General features: G+C 42.9%; 2 protein-coding genes across 2 annotated transcripts in view; one reads left to right on the forward strand and one right to left on the reverse strand.

Moving 5' to 3' along the window:
- The window catches only part of rev3l (REV3 like, DNA directed polymerase zeta catalytic subunit), an 82,826-nt gene extending 78,755 nt beyond the window's left edge, over positions 1-4,071 (forward strand). The window contains exons 30-32 of the mRNA XM_008121141.3: positions 1,624-1,870; positions 2,456-2,665; positions 2,972-4,071. Coding sequence (XP_008119348.2) covers positions 1,624-1,870; positions 2,456-2,665; positions 2,972-3,112 — 598 coding nt within the window. The 3' untranslated portion in view covers positions 3,113-4,071. The remainder of the gene's footprint in view (positions 1-1,623; positions 1,871-2,455; positions 2,666-2,971) is intronic.
- A 1,027-nt stretch (positions 4,072-5,098) lies between these two features.
- Positions 5,099-20,704, reverse strand: LOC100564899 (sodium-dependent glucose transporter 1A). Its single transcript, XM_008121129.3, is given in 5 exon segments — positions 5,099-9,288; positions 9,290-9,905; positions 10,323-10,439; positions 11,254-11,422; positions 13,395-20,704. Coding segments are annotated over 5 exon segments (1,812 nt in total). The 5' UTR covers positions 13,638-20,704; the 3' UTR covers positions 5,099-8,621.
- Positions 20,705-21,407: the final 703 nt, after the last annotated feature.

The raw sequence follows: 21,407 nt of genomic DNA on the forward strand, positions 1-21,407 counted from the left end.
AATCACTGATATGGAATACAGTAACCCTAAAGTGTAACATGTTTGCAATTTGGGATTCAAATGGAAGAAGAAAGACCCTAGCCAAAATGAAAATGGTCAAAGAGGCTCTGATAATAAGGGAGGAAGTATAGGGAACTTTTTTGAGAGTGGATCTGAAGAGTATCATCCCCATCTTTACTGTACTCTAGGGACCAATAATGGCAGAAGGTGCAAAGACCAGTTTTTGCCTCATGAGAGGCAGCCTTCAAAGCCAGCCAAAAATGAAGTTGGAACTGGTGGTTTTTATTTCTGGGTTTTGGGGGCGGTGTGACAGTGGTCATATTTATGGTAACGTATATTTAAACTATACACCTTTCTTGGAGGCTTCAGATGTGGCCCAGGGATAAAAGGACTATGAGCAAAGGGCTGGTATGTGATGGATGGATCAGGACAGCATTGACTTTCAGACTGCCCCAGTCTCACTTTTATGCCGGTGTACTGATGGCCCCCTCAAAATGGAGTACAAAGAGATGAGTAGCATAAAAAGTAAATAAAATTGTAATTTCCATCCTCTATAAAACTATTAGTAGAAAATATAGATATGTTCTCCTTTGGTTGTTTCTTACACTCTTAAGATCACTGTTTTTATATTGGGTTGTTGTATGTCTTTCGGGCTGTGAGGCCATGTTCCAGAAGTATTCTCTCCTGACATTTCGCCCACATCTATGGCAGGCATCCTCAGAGGTTGTGAGATGGATAAACTAAGTAAGGAAAGGAAAGAATATATATCTGTGGAGAGTCCAGGGTGTGGCAAGAGTCCTTTGTCACTGGGAAGCCAGCATTAATGTTTCAGTTAACCACCCTAATTAGCATTGGAAAGGTTTTGTCTCTTGCCTGGGGGCATCTGGCTACCAGTATTAAAAAACCCTAAAATCAAAACAGTAGATGGGAACCAACACTCTGAGGGCAGAGGAGAGCTAATGACTGAACAAAGGATACCCCCAAGCAAGAGACAAAACCTTTCAAATGCTAATTAGGGCAATTAACTGAAACATTAATGCTGGCTTCCCAGTGACAAAGGACTCTTGCCACACCCTGGACTCTCCACAGATATATATTCTTTCCTTTCCTTATTTAGTTTATCCATACCTCACAACCTCTGAGGATGCCTGCCATAGATGTGGGCGAAACGTCAGGAGAGAATACTTCTGGAACATGGCCACACAGCCCAAAAGACATACAACAACCCTGTGATCCCGGCCATGAAAGCCTTCGACAACACATTGTGTGTATATATGTGTGTGTGTGTGTGTGTGTGTGTGTGTGTGTGTGTATATACACACACATACACATACATACATACACACGCACACACTATTTATGCTACTCATCTCTTTGTCGTCCATTGTGAGGGGACCATCAGTACACCGGCATAAAAGTGAGACTAGGGCAGTCTGAAAGTCAATGCTGTCCTGATCCATCCATCACATACCAGACCTTTGCTCATAGTCCTTTTATCCCTGGGCCACATGTCACATCTGAAGCCTCCAAGAAAGGTGTAAAGTGTGTATGTGTGTGTGTGTGTATGAGAATATATATGAGAGAAAAAGATAATATGGTTTATATCTTTTTCCCTACAAACAGGAAGATGCTTGCATATGACCGCCGGTCCGAACCACGAGTTGGGGAAAGAGTGCCGTATGTCATTGTGTATGGCATGCCAGGATTGCCTCTCATACAGTTGGTTAGGAGGCCCATTGAAGTTCTACAGGATCCTAACTTGCGACTGAATGCTACTTATTACATCACCAAGCAGATTCTTCCTCCATTGGCTAGGATCTTGTCACTTATTGGCATAGATGTTTTCTGTTGGTATCATGAATTGCCAAAGGTAAGTAGGTAATAAGAATATCCAAAATCCCGGTTAGTGAGATATATGTGTCTAAGGAATCAATGTGGCTTAGTGGTTTGCGTGTTGGGCTATGATTCTCATGACCAGAGTTTGATTTCCTGTTCAACTGTCAAACCCACTGGATGGCCTTGGGCAAGTCATTCAATAGCAAATCTCTTCTGAACAAATCTTGCAAGAAAAAGCTTATTGAAGTTGTGATAGGTGGTTGCCATAGGTTGGAAACAACACAAGGTCACTCCAGCCATGTGTGTGTATTGGCTTTCAAGAGCACAGGATTGGAGATAAAGTGTCAGTGGATACACCTTTTCCCCATGATAACTCTTCCAGAAGTGCAAAGGGTAGATTTCCAGTCACTTCCTGTGTCTCACCCCAGTTCTTAACTGTGAGTTGTTTGTAAGTCAGATGTCTGTAACTTGGGGACTGCCTGTAGTAATCTGGGTGTAATGTAGGAAGCACGATATCAAGACCAAAACAAAAATTGTGTATGAGCATACATTTGGTAAAATTATCTTTGACAAAGAGAACTGCATTGATCGTTGTCCCAATCTTGTCCTTTCTACACAGATCCAGAAAGCTGGCAGAACGGCCCATGTTGAACAGGAAAGCCGAAAAGGGACAATTTCCCAGTATTTTACCACCTTACATTGCCCTGTGTGTGATGAATTGACACAACATGGAATTTGCAGTAAATGTCGGAGCCAACCTCAGCGTGCTGTGGTCATTCTTAATCAAGAAATTCGAGAATTGGAGCGTAAACATGATTGCTTGGTGAAGGTAGGAAGAAAGCCAACAAAAAGAATGAGCTTTGTAAGATGGGCTTTAAATAGAAAATAACAAGTTTTGAAATGTGGCAGCTGAAAATAGCAATAGTTTATAGCAGGGGTTCCCAACTAGATGTTTTTTACTTCAGCTCCTAGAAATCCCAGCCATCTTACCAGCTGGTAGGAACTGTGGAAGCTAAGGTCCAAAACACCTAGAGGACCCAAAGTTGAGAACCACTGGTTTGTAGAGATGTAGTCAAAATTGTCTGTATGCCTAATGATGTTTTCACCTGCTGAGTGTCATTTAATGTACTTATAGATATGCAAGAACTGTACAAGTTGTCTGGACCGGCAAATCCCATGTGTTTCCCTGAACTGCCCAGTGCTCTTCAAGGTCTCCAGGGTGAGCAGAGAATTATCCAAGGCTCCGTATCTTCGCCAACTTCTTGACCAGTTTTAAGGGACCGCCTGCATCGCAGGACTCCAGGTGCTATTTTGTTTCCAATGTTTACCACTCTGAAACCATCATGCATGGTCCTTCAATTTCATCTTGTCCAGAATTTTCATTGTCGACTTATTCCGAAAAAATAATGAATGTTTGTCCGAAGTAAATTTCTTCAATTGTTAATAACTCATTTTAAGATGTCTGTTTTATCCATCCTTCTGCCTTTTAATGCAGATATTGGAATAAACTATATGTTAACATCTTATAAATCCATTTCACAATAAATGTTTACTTCCCAATGGGTTTGAGGCATTGCAATCCCTTGGGAAAAATGTTGTTGTGTTTTATTAAACTGTCAGTATCAGAATATTTTACTTGCAGGTATCTCGTCCATTTTATAATTTTGACTGCAGAATATTTTGTAAATACACTTTTTTACTTTTCAAACAACTGAGTAAAAATAATGTGCAATGAATTTTATACTGACACTTTTAAAGTTTGTTGGGATATTGCCTCTTCAGTTTTGCTTGACTCCAAGTAGATTTGTTGTTTTTTTGACCAGACTGTGCAAACAATAGTTATGTGTAGCATTTTTGAAGCATTTTCTAAAAAACCACTGTCTTGCTTTCGCTATGAATTGGGGCATTGTGAGGAACTGTGCAAAGACATTTGTTATAAAACTGTGGGACTGTTGCAATACTTTAAATAAGAAATTTTATTCCATTTTTGCTTTTGTATAGACATTTCTATTGCTTCTAAATATGCTTAATATTTCATGTACTGTACAGTTAAATTTATTTGCCATCATCTGGACAAAATGTGTATTTAGGATATTTGTATAACTGTATAAAATGAAAAGGAATTATGTGGTCATGATTCATTTTTTAGAAATTGGAAACCATTTTGATTTAAAAATTAATGAAAATCATACTAAAATCGAATAAAATCAAATAAATGTGCATTTTTAAAGTTCACTGGTTCTAGTCTGTGTTTTTAACAATACTATCTAAAATCATTTAAAACAAATTGTTCTTTAAAATATTTCTAGTGACTATGTTTCATCATTGTTGGGCAATCAAAAAAATAATTATAGAGCTCCAGATATAGAAACAAACATACTTTTAGGGTGTTTCAAATGATGGACCCAATTTCAAAGCAGCATATTTCATGATGGCAATATGTTATAATTGCACAAAAAGTTACAAACTGTTCAATGGGTTATCAAGTTTTATCAACCATTTTGAGCCAGAAACAAGACTAAACTAAACAACCTTGCAAATGGAGAATGTGTAATTTGGTCTTAGGTTGTGGGGTCACCATCTTACGAATGACTGAGACCAGGACCTGTTTGTGTACTGGAAGAGGCATCTTGCAGTAATCCTTTGAACCTTTATTTTCCCTTTCAGGAGGCAAGCGTTTCATACATGGGTGGTTTGTGATTGCAGAGAGAGCAATTTCAAATTGGGGCCATTTTTTTGAAACACCCTGGATTTCTGTTTGATTACCAAAAATATACTAAGGCCTCCAGCCAGGATCTTGCATCAGAAAACATTTTCATGAAAGTTCTGCTGGGTAGCAATATAACGGATCACAGCCTTAACAGGGCTCACCTTCCTGTTATACTCACTCCCTGTCATTTAGTGGAATGCAGGACCAGAGAAGCATCCGAGTACATGCCTAAATTAAACAAATGGTCATCACCTGAAGTCCTCCAGGTCACTACTTTTGGTTATGGATGTATCCAGATACTTCTCCAATATTTCCTTCTCTCTTTACAGGCCACAAAACAGCCGTGGAGGAGGCCCAACAAGAGAGTCTTGCGGAGTCTTCTGGTCATTGCATGAGGGAGGTGCTAGATTTCTCCCTCTGCAACAACCAGAAGAGTTCAGTACACAGCCAGATCTTCCTGTCAGTCACATTTGCTTATATAGCCAACAGGGTGCCAGCCAGTATTACATCTAACAACTTACCCCAACTAGAAGAGACCCTTGAAATCAACGGTTGAATAGAAAACAGTATTTATTGTGCCCTTGTAGGACCAGCAACTGGATTTAGATTCATGTACACTGGACCCACTTCTTCCAGGACAATTTATCAGTGCAGTTCATGATTTACACTTACAGAACTGATTCCCTGACGCCTTAAGAAATTAAGCTCACAGCTCTTTAGTAAATAAATAATGTATTAAAGGAAAAATATCACATTTCCCTCCACCCCTGTAAACACTCATTTATCTTCCTAGATGCATAATAGAACACTCCACCGGTGGAAGTGCTTAACAAGACAAAGTACATTAATGATACCCAAATTAACATTTAAGGCAAACATCACATTTGAGAGTTAAAACAAAGGGCCAAAATGTGCAAGTCAAGGTCCAGGGATGATCTGTTTCATAATGCCAGTTAACTACAAACAAACAAATACCAGAAATACCCATACACCACCAGGAGGGACACGCGTCTTCAAGAAAATATAACATTTATAACTACAGCAAGTCTTTTTTCCTTTAAAATGACTTTAAAAATCCCTTAAGTTTATATAACAAACACCAACATTCTCCAGTACAGAATTCCTAACGTCTTCACCATGCTTTTGACTGCTGAAAACTCTAACAAATAGATTTTGGCCAGAACCAAAAAGCAAAAATGCTGGCCAAAAGAATGCTGGATTTAGAATTCTGCAAAAGCAGCTCCACCTGTTGTGTGATAAGTCTCCTCTGCATTTATGCAGAGAATTTATAATGGTCATAGACTATAAACAGAAATCTCAAAAGCTTAAAAAAAACCCACATGCACCCTTCTTTTGAAATATGTAATATGAAATACAGTATGAGAGGCTACTAATGGAGGTAACGTTGAGCAAATTCATCCTCTCTCTTTGGAGTCTGTTCTTTGCATGAACTAAACACTAGATACATCCCTGCAAGAAGTATTAAGAATGAAAAACTTTAAATGCATTGATGTTCCGCTGATGTGGACATTCGGAACCAAATGTACATATGGCAGATTTAAAAATATTAATACTAGCATAGAAATCCAATCCTAAATTACTATGGCATAACTCTTTATCTTAAAAATTACATTCTTGTTTTGTCAACTTTCAATGCGGCATGCTTTATCACAGAACACAACTGTGAGGTAGTCTCAATTTCACTTTACATTTACTAGTTTACAGGCATAGGTAATGATAGTCTTTCATTTAAAAATTCTAGTCTCTCATGTTTCAGAATGAATAAGCAAAAACAACAACATTATATTGCGATCTAAGGCAACTTAACAAATTCCACTACATTAACAGCAAATTTACCTGTGCCGAGATAGTCCATGCATTCCCTTTTAAATTCCAATTCTGTACCTGATATTTTTGGAAGGAATATTCTAAATGTCATGATCAAAGTAAGCCCACATTCATCTTTCTCCACATTCTACACTAGACCATACCTGCAGCCTTTTTCCTTCTCTTTTCCTATAGAAATTTCACCAGAATGACTCACCTTTTGCCAACTTGAGTGAAGGTCTCTCCCAAGTTCAAACATGTTCAACTCTGTGATCATTACATGCTCCCGAGCACCACAGTTTTGTATTGTTACAAACTACAGTAGAGTCTCACTTATCCAAGCTAAACGGGCTGGCAGAAGCTTGCATAAGCAAATATCTTGGATAATAAGGAGGGATTACAGAAAAGCCTATTAAATGTCACATTTCGTTATGATTTTACAAATGGTGAAGGCTGTGGGAGTTGTCGTTCAAACCATCAGAAGGGACTAAGATCCCTTATCCCTAATAGGTAAAGGTAAAGGTTTCCCCTGACGTTAAGTCTGACTCTGGCGGTTGGTGCTCATCTCCATTTCTAAGCCGAAGAGCTGGCGTTGTCCGTAGACACCTCCAGGGTCATGTGGCCAGCATGACTGCATGGAGCGCCGTTATTTTCCCGCCTATTGATCTGCTCACATTGGCATGTTTTCGAACTGCTAGGTTGGCAGGAGCTGGAGCTAACAGAGGCCGCTCCGGCCGCTCCCGGGGTTTGAACTTGGCACCTTTCGATCTCCAGCTCAGTGCTTTAACGCATTTCGCCACCGGGGCTCTATCCCTGATAGAGAAAGCAAACAAAGGCTTTCATGGCCTGACGTTTCGCCCACATCTATGGCAGGCATCCTCACAACTTCCTTTGTGGCCCTCCTCCTTCACTTGCCCACCCTCCATGGCTCGACTCCTTCGCCATACCGGGGCTGGCAGCACCGCCACCCGGCCTGGCAAAGGAGCCAGCCAGCGAGCAGGTGAATGGGAAGAGCCTTTGTGGCCATCCTCCTTCACTCGCCCGCCTTCCGTGGCTCGGCTCCTTTGCCACGCCGGGGCTAGCAGCACCAGCGCCCGGCCTGGCAAAGGAGCGAGAGAGAGAGCCCGCCCTCCGTCCCTTGCTCACTCACCTGGCTGGGTTCTGGCAGCACCGGAATCTGGCGGGGTGAGTGAGGGGTGGAGGAGGAATTTGGCTCAGATAGCACGGACGCTCGGATGAGCGGGGCTCAAATTAGCGGGGCTTTACTGTATATGCAAAAAATGTATTTAGTCAATCCTCCATTTTCCAAAATATGGAAATAAAACTTTTGGTGAATTTAGGTTACAGCATTTCTTATCAAAAGGCAGCATTCCACTGTAACATTTGCATTATCATTTGAATATTGCCACGTAGCAGCCTTACTCTTTTCCTAACAAAAGGAGAGGTTATAACAAAAGATTACAATGTGTATGTTCTAGCACAAGTAAATCAAGAATTTTGCGAAGGGAATCTTATATTACTATACAACTACCCTTAGTGGAAGACTAATAATCTGGGTTTTTTTTCTTACTAAAGATGGCTCCAATTATATAAGTACAAACATACCTGTGGGTTTGACTTTATCAGATTTGATTGTTCACAAATTTGATTTTAAGAATTCTGTGTCAGCATATCTAGGTCATCTGGTATAAGCCTATGGTCAGATTCCAGCAGCAGTTGGCCATAAAGTTATAATGGATGACAGAGAAATTCCCAGAGAGGTGTTCTCTCAGGTACAAAAAAAAAGATATTTCATGGGTTTCCTATGCCTCTAACCCCCCAGTGAATGTGAATTGCTGACTATTCAGTACTATCTTGATCAAGAAGGAAACTTTTGTGAAGAATAATACAGAAATAGCTGTTGGTTGTAAAAAGCATACAGAAATATGGGGAAATTAAACATGTTCTCAAATGGTAATGCTCTTGTTTTTCAAAAGAATATACAAATGACACTTTTAAGTGTGGTTTTTAAAAGATGCAACAGCATCCAAACACAAATGATATCCAGATGGGATGCAAGAGAAGTGGAAATTGCAGAAAAAAGGATTCCACCTGAACATTCTGACATAAGAGCTTCCCAAATGGTAGCATGACTGTTAGGAAGTATTCTGTCTTGTCGTATTTTTCTACCATCATCATGGTCATACAAATGAGCTCTGCCACATAATTCCTCCATGGTACATTACTCATTCTTTTAAACAAAGTAACCTCAACTGGGCTTTACCAAGCTTCCCATCTCTACTGCATTACGACATACCAATACCTCTTGCTCTAGAAGAGAGCTGTAGTCATTTTTACTTGAAGTCTTTTGTCTTGGGGATCCAATAGAAACCACAGGAGGATTACATATCTTTCTTGAAGGAGGATGGGTGGATGTGGCAAGTGTAGACTCCCCTTGGATGTTCGTAGATGTTTTGATGACCGAATTCTGCCGGGTATCATTCATCTCAATTACTTCAAAGTCTGCCTCATTCCATTCCTTGCCCTCCTTGTCATCCTCATCCTCTTCCTCAAGGTGAGAGTTGGACAACAACGCTTCCTGGAGGTTCCCATCTCCAGCACCTTTCCACTTAGGATCACTTGGGGATGTAGCTAATTTATACAGAACAGGGAACAGCATGGCCATCATGGCTGTGGACACCAACACAGTATACATAAGCACCGGGACCGCAGGGTAGTGTCCTTGCAGGAAGCCCACCAAGGCAGGAATACACATTTGCCCCATGGCGGCACCCACGACAAACACAGCGGCAGACTTCCCTTGGATGGTAGTGTACTGCTCAACCCAGGATATGCCACTGGGGAAGATGGCGGCCACTGACGCTCCATACACCGCAGAGCCAAGCCACAGAGAAACCGGGTGCGTGCTGAACAGTCAGTGACAAGGAGGACACAATGCCCAATATGATACTCAGAAGGATGATCGATCCAGGATGAGAGCAGGCAGCCAGGCAGATTGCCAGTCCCCTGCAAGCTGCAAATGACCCCCAAAAGACAGAGTTCAACCCAGCTGCTTCACTTTCCTTCATGCCCACATGTGTCCTTGCGTAAGTGAAAATGTAAGCCGCGTAGGCAACCTCTGCTCCAACGTACCAGAAAAAGAATACAGAGAGCAGAATTATGAGGGCATAGTGATATTTGGCAAACTTGTATTTCTGTGCAGAAAACTTCCTCCTGTCACGAGCAGAACTGCTCTTCCAATATAAAAGACAGAAAAACAATGCCACGAGCAAGACGAAAGTGCCTATCACAATATAAGACAACATCACATTCATGGTGAAATGTAGCTGCTCTGATGACACGGGAGAGTCAACAGTGGGTTGATGGTCACCTGTGCCACCCGGATGGTCCTGCGGGTCCACAGCAGAGCCGCCCAGCACCATCTTGTCCAAGATGGGGGTCACAAAACCACCCAGGGCGAAACTGAAATGTAAGGCTTGTAGGTGCGGACCAGCCTCTGCCCCCCATGTGTCCAAAGCCATAACATTGCCTCCTGCAACGCAAACAAAACAAACATAAATATTCACACAATCACAATCAGGTTAGGAAGGCATGGCCTGTCAGCTTTGGAAGGCATCAATAGTTAAAATACAATGAATATAACATGTCTGGATGTTCAGGTGTACAACCAGAACTCCAAAGAGCATGTATAATCCTTCCTCGAAGGAAGAGCAGAATGAAAGAAGAATAAAACCAGCCCTGACTGAATGGCAGTGGTATCAAATTGTTCTTTGTCTTCTGCACAAACAAGGAGGATGCAAAGAGGCCCAAGAGCTCTGAGCACATTATAATATGCCCTTATCAAGACAATAAAGCAATTCTCCATTTAAGGAATGCAAATATTCTGAATTTATTACAATGGCAGACATAGAGTGGCATGACAAACAGTTGCTGCTGTTGGTTTTGCTACCTGTATCCAGGACTCCCATTGAAAAACCAATGACAGACATCATGGCTGTGAGCAAGATTGCCGTTTTACACCACGGGATGGCATACAGGCCCATAGCTGTAGCCAGCATAGAAAAGCCTACAAGTAAATGTTATGACAGAATTAGTGGTTTATATAATAACTGCCTATATTTTCATATTTAATTTCAAGCTCAAGGTTACATTTAGGTTTTTTTTTACTGAATTACAAAAAGATTGCTACATTTTTGTTGCTAACTGTAAATGTGAATTCCCAGCAAGATAATAAATCCAGCTATAGGTTCGTAATTGTGGAACAAAATGCTAGCCACTGCATCCTGAAATGAAGGAGTACAACAACCACTCAAAGTGTAAGACTATTTTTCTAATAAGGCTATTTTTCTAATAAGGAAAAATTTAAGGGATCATGTTCTAGGTAATACTGGAGAACTTGGGTTTGTTACACTTGTTAAAACAAATCAGCCTAATTCACGTGTCCTAGAGTCCTAGACTAATGTGGATGACCACACCATTATCTTTCAGCATTCGCTTTCCTTCCAGCTTTCTCATACTGTTCTTTATACAAATACGTATTACGGGGGCATAGCTGTAAAAAACACATATTTTTGAGAAAAAATTCAGACAGTTATGTTTTTTTTGAAGCCACAAAAAATGGAACTAAAGAGACTTAGCACTGAACATATGTGAAGCCAGTAACAGATGGATGCATCCATCCATAAAAAATGATGGAAAGGGGATTGAATCTCACCTCTTGATCATTACCTCTCCTGGTCTACCAATTGGGGAGTTCAGCTTCATGCTGCCATGCCATTAGATGGTAGATTGGTACATGTAATAACCCACCCACACAAGGAAACACATACAACCCCTGCTATAGTGATATAGAACACAACTGTTCCTTTCTGTATACTCACTCAAGATAATCTGGGAATTCATGCAGTCGACGAGTAATCCGCCAATTAGAGAGCCACCTAAATACCCTGAGGAACGGCCAGCGATGATAAAAGAGATCTGACTGACATTTCTGTTCACGTTTGCAGCCAAGTCTGGAAATGTGGGCCCCAGGACAGCAATGGCCATGCCCTGCGAGGCAAAAACAGCCTGTGGTTAACCACGTCATGGTCGGCCAAGAAGACATCTGGTTGTGTTGGAAATAGCAAGCTTCCAAGCCTTCACTATTTGTTAATGTATATATTTGCTAACCTGTATTCTATGTGTATGTTGATGTGCCAGTTTGACTGATCTCTTTGGTATGGGAGGGGCTATAGACATGTGATTGTACTGAGCATATTCAGATTCAGGACTCAATTTTGTATTCAGTATGTTCTTGGACTTCAATGGAATCAGTTCGCTTTAGACCTCAGTGGAGGTGGATACATGTATACTTTAGGACTTCAATGGATACAGTATGATTTTGAACTTCAGTGAGTACAATTATATTTTCGACTATGGACTATTAATTAAGAATGATACCCTTTGTTCGCAACACAGAGAGAAACCACGTCCTATCTATAGCTGAACTTTAATAAGAAATGTGCCTGAATGGTGAATTAATACATGATGCTTATGAGTACATAAAATAAATCTTTATTTGTATCCAGCTTTTCTCCCTAAACGGGACCCAAAGCGGCTCACAACGTTATATAAAAGACAATACAAAACAATATATGTATATGAAACAATAGCCTACAAAAACAAATTTACAGTAAGAAAAAACACATTTAAAACATTTGTCCAATACAGTTATTGCAGGCAACTCAACAAGATAGATGGGAGATCTTAGCGTGACACAATAAAAGTTAGCCTTCCTATCTTTACAGCTCAGTGTCTTCATCAAAAACTTGCACAGACAGGAAGGGGGTGTTTTAACCTTCATGGGGAGGGAGTACCAAAGAATTGGAGCAGCCACCGAGAAGTAAACAAACTATGTTATTTTTCAGACTTTGGTTTTTTTTAAAAAAAATAATCTCTGAGTACGTATTTTAAACTAAGAGGTTTCAAGGGAGTATATACCCTGTTTCCCCGAAAATAAGACATCCCCGAAAAATAAGACCTAGTAGAAGTTTTGCTGAATTGCTAAATATAAGGCCTCCCCCGAAAGTAAGACCTAGCAAAGTTTTTGTTTGGAAGCATACCCAGCGCCTGACAAACAGAACACCAGAGCATGCAGGATTGGTAAATGTACATACCAGTTATACATGGAAATAATGGTAGTAACAAGAAATTCTTGATAGGATTCACAGCTTGTCTGGCTATGTTGGTTTGTGACGACAACTACTGTACAGTATATAATAAATGTTCATTTTTTGTTCAACAATAAATGTGAATTCTTCTTCATAGAAAAATAAGACATCACCTGAAAATAAGACCTAGCACATCTTTGGGAGCAAAAATTAATATAAGACACTGTCTTATTTTCGGGGAAACACGGTATGTTTTGGGCAACGGCAACTTCAAAGAAACATCTCTACAACTCTGCTAACGAGATAGTGCCGTGTCTTTGTCCTTGGCCGTCCAAAGACATGGGTTCTTCAGTCTAACCGCTGAGCTCCCAGTGTGCCATTACACGAATGCTTGTGAAGATCACTTCTTCAAAGAGCTGGCTTCTAACAAGGTCTTTTTTCTTGACTAGTGGTTTTCAAAAGGTGAGTCTCCAGAGATGTTCACATTTGACAAACGGATGTGGCATCATTTTTCCTTTTCAAAATAAGGTTAGGATTACCATTCCCCCCCTAAAAGGATTATTGCCCCAGAGAGTGGGTGCAGTCATTCCCAAAAGGGCCAACTTGGGCCCTCCCTCCTGGTGTTTTGGACTTCAACTCCTACCATTCCTCACAGCCTCAGGTCCTTTCCTTTTCCCCCTCAGCCGCTTAAGCGGCTGAGGGGGAAAAGGAAAGGGCCTGAGGCTGTGAGGAATGGTGGGAGTTGAAGTCCAAAACACCAGGAGGGAGGGCCCAAGATTGCCCAGGCCTGCTCTGTCAGATAAAAGACGCAAAGCTGTGAAAGAACCATGAGGTTTGTAGTCCAGCGAGCCATGGCCCTCAGCTGTTCTCACCAGGCCTAGGAAGGCGGCGCAGAGCACCCCGAGACGCACCACTTCAGCGCCCTCTGCGGGGACGCTTCCGCTTCTGCCCGGAGGGGCTCCTCCGCCCTTTCCCCCTCCCCGCGGCCTTCCTCGCCGCCGCCATCGTCTTCTCTTTGCCCGAAGCAGACCTCCTCCCTCATTCCCGCCGCCATCACTGCGAGGGGATGGGGGGGGGGGAGAACCGTGATTGGACACTCTTCCCCCCTGCATCATAATGGTCCTCGGACCTCCATTGGCCGAACCAGGGCGGGTTTGGTTTTTTTTTCTTAGGCTCTGTCCAATCCTGGCAAGGGCTCTCTGCCGCGTGTCCCGCCTCAGGATGAGTCTGTAAACGGAGCCAGCGTGGCGTAGCGGGAGAGCCTCAGGTTCTATAGCCCTGGGGGAACGGGGTTCGAGTCCCGCCTTAGGTATATAGGCATCTTCATGTGTTCTCGAATGCTTTCATGGCCGGAATCACTGGGCTGCTGTGAGTCTTCCGGACTGTATAGCCATGTTCCAGAAGCATTCTCTCATGACTTTTCGCCCACATCTATGGCAGGTATCCTCAGAGGGTATGAGGTCTGTTGGAAACTAGGCAAAGAAAGTTGATATATCTGGAATGTCCAGGATGGGAGAAAGAACTATTGTCTGTTTGAGGCAAATGTGAATGTTGCAATTAATCACCTTGATTAGCACTAAAAAGCCTAGCAGGTTCAGAGTCTAGCTGCTTCCATGTCTAGAAACATCCTTTGTTGGGAGGTATTAGCTGGCCTTGTTTCGTCTGGAATTCATCTGTTTTTCAGTGTTGTTCTTTATTTACTGTCCTGATTTTAGAGATTTTTTTTTAATACTGGTAGCCAGATTGTTCCTTTTCATGGTTTTCTCCTTTCTGTTGAAATTGTCCACGTTTGTGGATTTCAATGGCTCCTTTGTGTAGTCTGACATGGTGGTTGTTAGAGTGGTCCTGCATTTCTGTGTTCTCAAATAATATTCTGTGTCCAGGTTGGTTCATTAGGTGCTTTGTTATGGCTGACTTCTCTGGTTGGATTAGTCTGCAGTGCCTTTCATGTTCCTTGATTCGTATTTGGGCAATGCTGCTGCATTTGGTGGTCCCTATGTAGCCTTGTCCACAGCTGTATGGTATACACTAGACTCCTGCAGAGGTGAGAGGATCCCTCTTGTCCTTTGCTGAACGTAGCATTTGTCGGATTTTCTAAGTGGGTCTGTAGATAAGTCTGTAGGTTGTGTTTCTAACACCTCCCAAAATACAATTCCCCCAGGCAGGAAGCAGGAAGGCTTTGAAGCTGCAATGCTAATCAAGATGGCCAATTGGAACATTCACACTTGCCTCAAACAGACAAGAGTCCTTTCTCCCACCCTGAGCATTCTACAGATATACAAACCTCACTTGCCTAGTTTCCAACAGACCTGAGGATGCCTGCCATAGATGTGAGCAAAAGGTTAGGAGAGAATGCTTCTGGAACATGGCCATACAGCCTGGAAAACCCACAGCAACTCAGTGAAATATACTGCTTTGAAACTGAGCTCATCATTCTGAAACACCCTAAACTGTATCCGGAGCATGGCCATACAGCCCGGAAAACAAACAGCAACACAGTGATTCCGGCCATGAAAGCCTTTGACAACAGTATATTTCATGATGACAACATACTGTAATTAGATAAAAAGTTACAAATGGTTTAATGGGTCACGTTTGATCAACTGTTGTAGGCCAGAAACACGTCTAAACTAAATAACCCTACAAAAGGATAATTTTTAATTCTCCACCTCTGAGGTGACCCCTCAGGTTGTGGGGTCACCATCTTGTGAACGACTGAGGCCAAGGGCTGTTTGTCGGGGGGAGAGGCATCTAGTGGTAATCCTTTGAACCTCTTTGTCCCACCCTTTCAAGGGGCAAAGTCTTCATACATGGGTGGTTTGTGGTTGCAGAGAGCGCAATTTCAAATCGGGGCCATTTTTTTTAAAACACCCTGTATTTGTTTGATTACCAAAAATATACCAAGACCTCCAGCCAGGATCTTGCATCAGAAAACTTTTTTCATGAAAGTTCTGCTGGGTAGAAATATGACAGATCACAGCCTTAACAGAGCTCACCTTCCTGTTGTACTCCCTGGAGAGTAGGACCAGAGAAGCATTTGGATACATGTCTAAATTACACAAAATGGTCTTCGTCCTGTCATGGATAAATATGATGTATAGTTTTAATTGAATTGTATGACAGGAGAATGAATGGGGCAGAATTAGACACAACCCTAAAATATTGAGGCCTGGAAAGCAACTACAATCAGGAACTGTAATGAAAGGTTGCTGAACTACTGACCAGAGACAATGATTAACTTTTGGTGAAAAATGTGTTTACATTATCAGAGACAATGGCTCTTTAAGTTAATGAAAAGTTTACAGGGTTCCTTACATTAAGAAGGAAGTCAACACAAGGCTGCTTACATTTACCAACACTAATTAAGAGTCAACATCTGCCAGGAACTGAGATGAAGCCAGGATGTTTCAGGCTGGAAAAGCATCTATCATTCATTTACAACTTTGGAACAACATCAACTGAATCTATATATATAAAAAAGTGATGGCATCACGGCAATTCACAAAACAACAAAAGTACAGGCCCCCCAACCTCAAAATTTGACAACACAACCCATCATCCACGCCTCAAGGTTGATACAACAAAAAGAAAAGAAAAATAAAGTCCTAATTAGAGGGAGAGCAATAATTTTTTTTATCCAATTGCTGCCAGTTTAGAGGGCTAATCTCTGCCCACTTGGTTGCCTAGCAACCAAGGGACAGCCAGGTTTCAGTTAGGGGACAGGCCGATTTAGGCCTTAGACTTCTTCCACAGATTATCTAATTTGCACTGGATTATATGGCAGTGTAGACTCAAGGCCCTTCCACACAGCTATATAACCCATTTATAATCTTATATTATCTGCTTTGCACTGGATTATCTTGACTCCGCACTACCATATAATCCACTTCAGTGTGCATTTTATACAGCTGTGAAAAAGGGGCCTCAGATAATCCAGTTCTGAGCAGATAATATAAGATTAGAAATATACAGTAGAGTCTCACTTATCCAACGTAAACAGGCCGGCAGGATAAGTGAATATGTTGGATAATAAGAAGGGATTCAGGAAAAGCCAATTAAACATCAAATTAGGTAATCGTTATACAAATTAAGCACCAAAACATCATATTATACAACAAATTTGACAGAAAAAGTAGTTCCATGCGCAGTAATGCTATGTAGTATTTACAGTAGAGTCTCACTTATCCAACACTCGCTTATCCAACGTTCTGGATTATCCAACGCATTTTTGTAGTCAATGCTTTCAATATATCGTGATATTTTGGTGCTAAATTCATAAATACAGTAATTACTATATAGCATTACTGTGTACTGAACTACCTTTTCTGACAAATTTGTTGTCTAACATGATGTTTGGGTGCTTAATTTGTAAAATCATAACTTAATTTGATGTTTAATAGGGTTATCCTTAATTCCTCATTATCCAACATATTCGCTTATCCAACGTTCTGCCGGCCCGTTTATGTTGGATAAGTGAGACTCTACTGTACTGTATTTACAAATTTACCACTAAAATATCACAATGAATTTAAAACACTTGACTACAAAAACATTGATTATGAAAAGGCAGACTGCGTTGGATAATCCAGAACATTGTATAAGCGAATGTTGGATAAGTGAGATTCTTCTTTAATATGAAATAATTACTGGGATAGAATAATGCAGAACAATATAATCTCTAAAACCAGGACAGTAAATAAACAGGGGAATTCCACACAGGAAACAATCAGGGCCAGCTAACACCTCCCAACAAAGTATTCCCATCATCAAAGTCTGGAAAATCCTCTGTTTTCTCAGGGCCACAGACAGTAGAAGCACATAAAATATCGCAAACAACACCACTCTGAAAACAAGGGAATTCTAGACAGGAAACAATCAGGGCCAGCAAACACCTCCCAACAAAAAATTCACTCAGGGAGGAAACAGCCAGGCTTTAAAGCTGCAAGGCCATTACATCCTAATCATTTTTCCTAATTGCAGCATTCATACTTGCCTTCAACAAACAAAAAAAAACCAATCTGAAATATTGTATATTCACAACCTTTAGGAAATAATATCCCCTGATGGCGCAGCGTGTTAAAGCGCTGAGCTGCTGAACTTCTGGACTGAAAGGCCACAGGTTTGAATTGGGGGAGCGGAGAGAGCCCCCACTGTTAGCCCCAGCTTCTGCCAACCCAGAAGTTCGAAAACATGCAAATGTGAGTGCATCAATAGGTACTGCTCCGGCGGGAAGGTAACGCCGCTCCATGTAGTCATGCCACATGACCTTGGAGGAGTCTACGGACAACGCCGGCTCTTCGGCTTAGAAATGGAGATGAGCACCAACCTCCAGAGTAAGACACGACTGGACTTAATGTCTGGGGAAAACCTTTACCCTTGACCTTAACTACCACCAATTCCTCAATACTTTATTTCCCATACCACCATACTTCGCCACAGCAACGCGTGGCCGGGCACAGCTAGTATTCCTATAAAAGAGTCAATCTCATAATTCTCAAGTGTGACAGACAGCTGTGCTGTTCACCCACCATGCTCTGCTCCTTGGGAAGGAGATGGTGTACCTTGGGAGTGTCAGATCTGCTATGGGAAAGCAGGATTCTAAACACTTGCCTCCTTTTATCAAGGGAAGAGAAGGGAGTGCGATTTTGGAGTGATGATTTTGGAGTACATTTGCAGGGAATCAGTTTCTGCTGTATGGAAAACATAGATCTGATTCTTAGCATTGTTCTTAAGGAAAGAAGATGCATTTTGGCGTTTTGGAATTTTTGAAACTGTGCATTGGCAGGCTGCAAGGAAAGCAGGGCCTGGCTTAAGCAGGCTCTTAAAGGTGAAGGAATGGAGAAATGGTGATGTATGCGTGAGGACGAATAAATGTGTATGCATAATGTGAATTCTATTTGTTGAATTCTAGGGCCAGAGAAGCAGATGGCAAAAACAGAAGAATGACCTGCCTCAGGGGAATATACTTGCTCCATCAATGTTTAACATCTACACAAATGACCAGCCATTGCCAGGAGGCACAGAGAGTTTCATCTATGCTGACGATCGTGCCATGACCGCCCAAGCAGGGATCTTTGAAATGGTTGAAAAGAAGCTCTCTGAAGCTTTAGGTGCTTTTACTGCCTATTACAGGGAAAACCCTAACCCATCTAAAATGAAGACGTGTGCTTTTCACCTTAAGAACAGACAAGCATCTCGAGCTCTGAGGATTACCTGGGAAGGAATCCCACTGGAGCATTACAGCACACCAAAATACTTGGGAGTTACCCTGGACTGTGCCCTGGCTTACAAGAAGCACTGTTTGACTATAAAGCAAAAGGTGGGTACGAGAAATAACATTGTACGAAAGCTGACTGGCACAACCTGGGGATCACAACCAGTGAAGACATCTGCCCTTGTGCTTTGTTACTCTACTGCTGAATATACATGCCCAGTGTGGAATACATCTCACTACATTAAACAGTGGGCGTGGCTCTTAATGAGACATGCCACATCATCACAGAATGTCTATGCCCCACACCACAGGAGAAATTATACTGTTTAGATGGCATTGCACCACCTGACATCCACCGGGAAGTAGCAGCCAGCAATGAAAAGACCAAGGCAGTGACATATCCAGCCATCCCCTGTTCGGGTATCAGCCAGCACACCAACAGCTTAAATCAAGAAATAGTTTTCTAAAATCTATAGATACTTGCAGGAACACCTCAGCAAGCAAGAGTCCAAAAGTGGCAGGCTAAAACCTGGAACCTCAATCAGTGGCTGACGCCAGATGAGTGACTCCCTCCTGGGCACACAGAAGACTGGGCAACTTGGAAGATGCTGAAAAGACTGCGCTCTGGTGCTACGAGATGCAGAGCCAACCGTAAGAAATGGGGCTACAAAGTGGAGTCTACGACATGAGAGTGTGGAGAAGAGCAAACCACACACCACCTATTACAATGCAGTCTGAACCCTGCCACATGCACTGTGGAGGGCCTTCTTAGAGCAACACCAGAGGCTCTCCCAAGTGGTCAGCTACTGATCAAAGGACATTTAGTATAATGCCAAGTTGTTGTTGGTGTTGTTTTTTAACTTTGTGCTTTCAAATACATTACAACTTGACGTCTCTTGGGGTTCTGTCTGCTATGGAGGCTGACGATCCTGTCGATGCCTTGGTCGCTCGTTACAATACCGAGTTGTCCAGGGCTATTGACATGATCGCTCCCGAACGTCCCCTCTCGCTGCGTGGAGTTGCCCCGGCTCCCTGGTTCACCGGGGAGCTGGCGGAGATGAAAGTGAGAGAAGGAGACTAGAGTGGCGCTGGCGGAGAACTCGCGACGTTTCTGACCGAGCACGGTCTAAAGCCGCTATTAGGGCTTATTCCGCGGCGTTGCAGGCAGCCAGGAAGGTTTTCACGACTGCCCGCATCGCGTCTGCAACAAATAGATCTTCTGAGTTGTTCCGAGTTGTTGGGGAGCTCCTCCACCCTTCTCAGGGTGGGGGGGCACCTGACTCCTCGGCAACTCGGTGTAGCGAGTTCGCTCACCATTTTGCAGACAAAGTCACTCAGATTCGTTCCGACTTGGACGCCAGTCTTGAAGCATTGCCAGGTGAGGTAACCGAGGCATCTGTCTGTTCGATCTTGTGGGATTCGTTTCAGTTTGTGCAACCTGATGATGTGGACAAGATTCTTGGAGCGGTGAGGGCGACTACCTGTGCCCTAGATCCCTGCCCATCTTGGCTTTTAAAACAGGCCAGTGGTGGGTTAGTTGATTGGTTTGTGGCAATAATTAATGCCTCTTTGGGGCAGTGCAAATTTCCATCCAGCCTAAAACAAGCCGTGGTAAGGCCTATTTTGAAGAAGGCCTCATTAGATCCGACCAATCCTTGTAACTACAGGCCAATCTCTAACCTACCATTCTTGGGCAAGGTCTTGGAGCGGGTGGTTGCCTCTCAGCTCCAGGGATTCTTGGAAGATACGGATTTTCTGGACCAATCACAGTCTGGCTTCAGGCCTGGGTTCAGTACCGAGACGGCTTTGGTCGCCTTGGTGGATGACCTCCGCAGGGAGCTGGACAGGGGGAGTGTGACCCTACTGGTTCTCTTGGACATCTCAGCGACCATGGTAGCCTTCTGGGGCGGCTCTCTGGGATGGGCCTTGGGGGTACTGCACTCCAGTGGCTCCAGTCCTTTCTGGAGGGTCGTTCCCAGTTGGTGAAGCTGGGGGACACCTGCTCGGACCCCTGGCCATTGACCTGTGAGGTCCCGCAAGGTTCTATTTTGTCCCCCATGCTTTTTAACATCTACATGAAACCGCTGGGAGAGGTCATCCGGAGTTTTGGAGTGCGGTGCCATCTCTACGCGGATGACACCCAACTCTACTACTCTTTTCCACCTAAATCCAAGGAAGCCCCTCGGATTCTGGACCAGTGTCTGGCCGCTGTGTTGGCCTGGATGAGGGTGAACAAACTGAGACTTAATCCCGACAAGACAGAGGTCCTCCAGGTCAGTCGTACGTCTGATCGGGGTATTGGGTGGCAACCTATGCTTGACAGGGTCGCACTCCCCCTGAAGGCGCAGGTCCGCAGCTTGGGGGTCCTCCTGGATTCGGGGCTGACACTTGGGGCTAAGGTGTCGGCCGTGGCCGGGAGGGCCTTTGCACAACTAAAACTTGTGCGCCAGCTGCGACCGTACCTCGAGAAGTCTGATCTGACCAGGGTGGTCCATGCCTTAGTTACCTCTAGACTGGACTATTGCAATGCGCTCTATGTGGGGCTGCCTTTGAAGACGGCCCGGAAATTACAACTAGTACAGCGTTCGGCAGCCAGGCTTCTAACCGGAGCGAATAACAGGGCGCGTTCAACGCGTCTGTTTAAGGAGCTTCACTGGCTGCCATTTACTTT

Source organism: Anolis carolinensis, chromosome 1 (assembly GCF_035594765.1).
Source record: "Anolis carolinensis isolate JA03-04 chromosome 1, rAnoCar3.1.pri, whole genome shotgun sequence".
NCBI classification, from domain to species: Eukaryota; Metazoa; Chordata; class Lepidosauria; order Squamata; family Dactyloidae; genus Anolis; species Anolis carolinensis.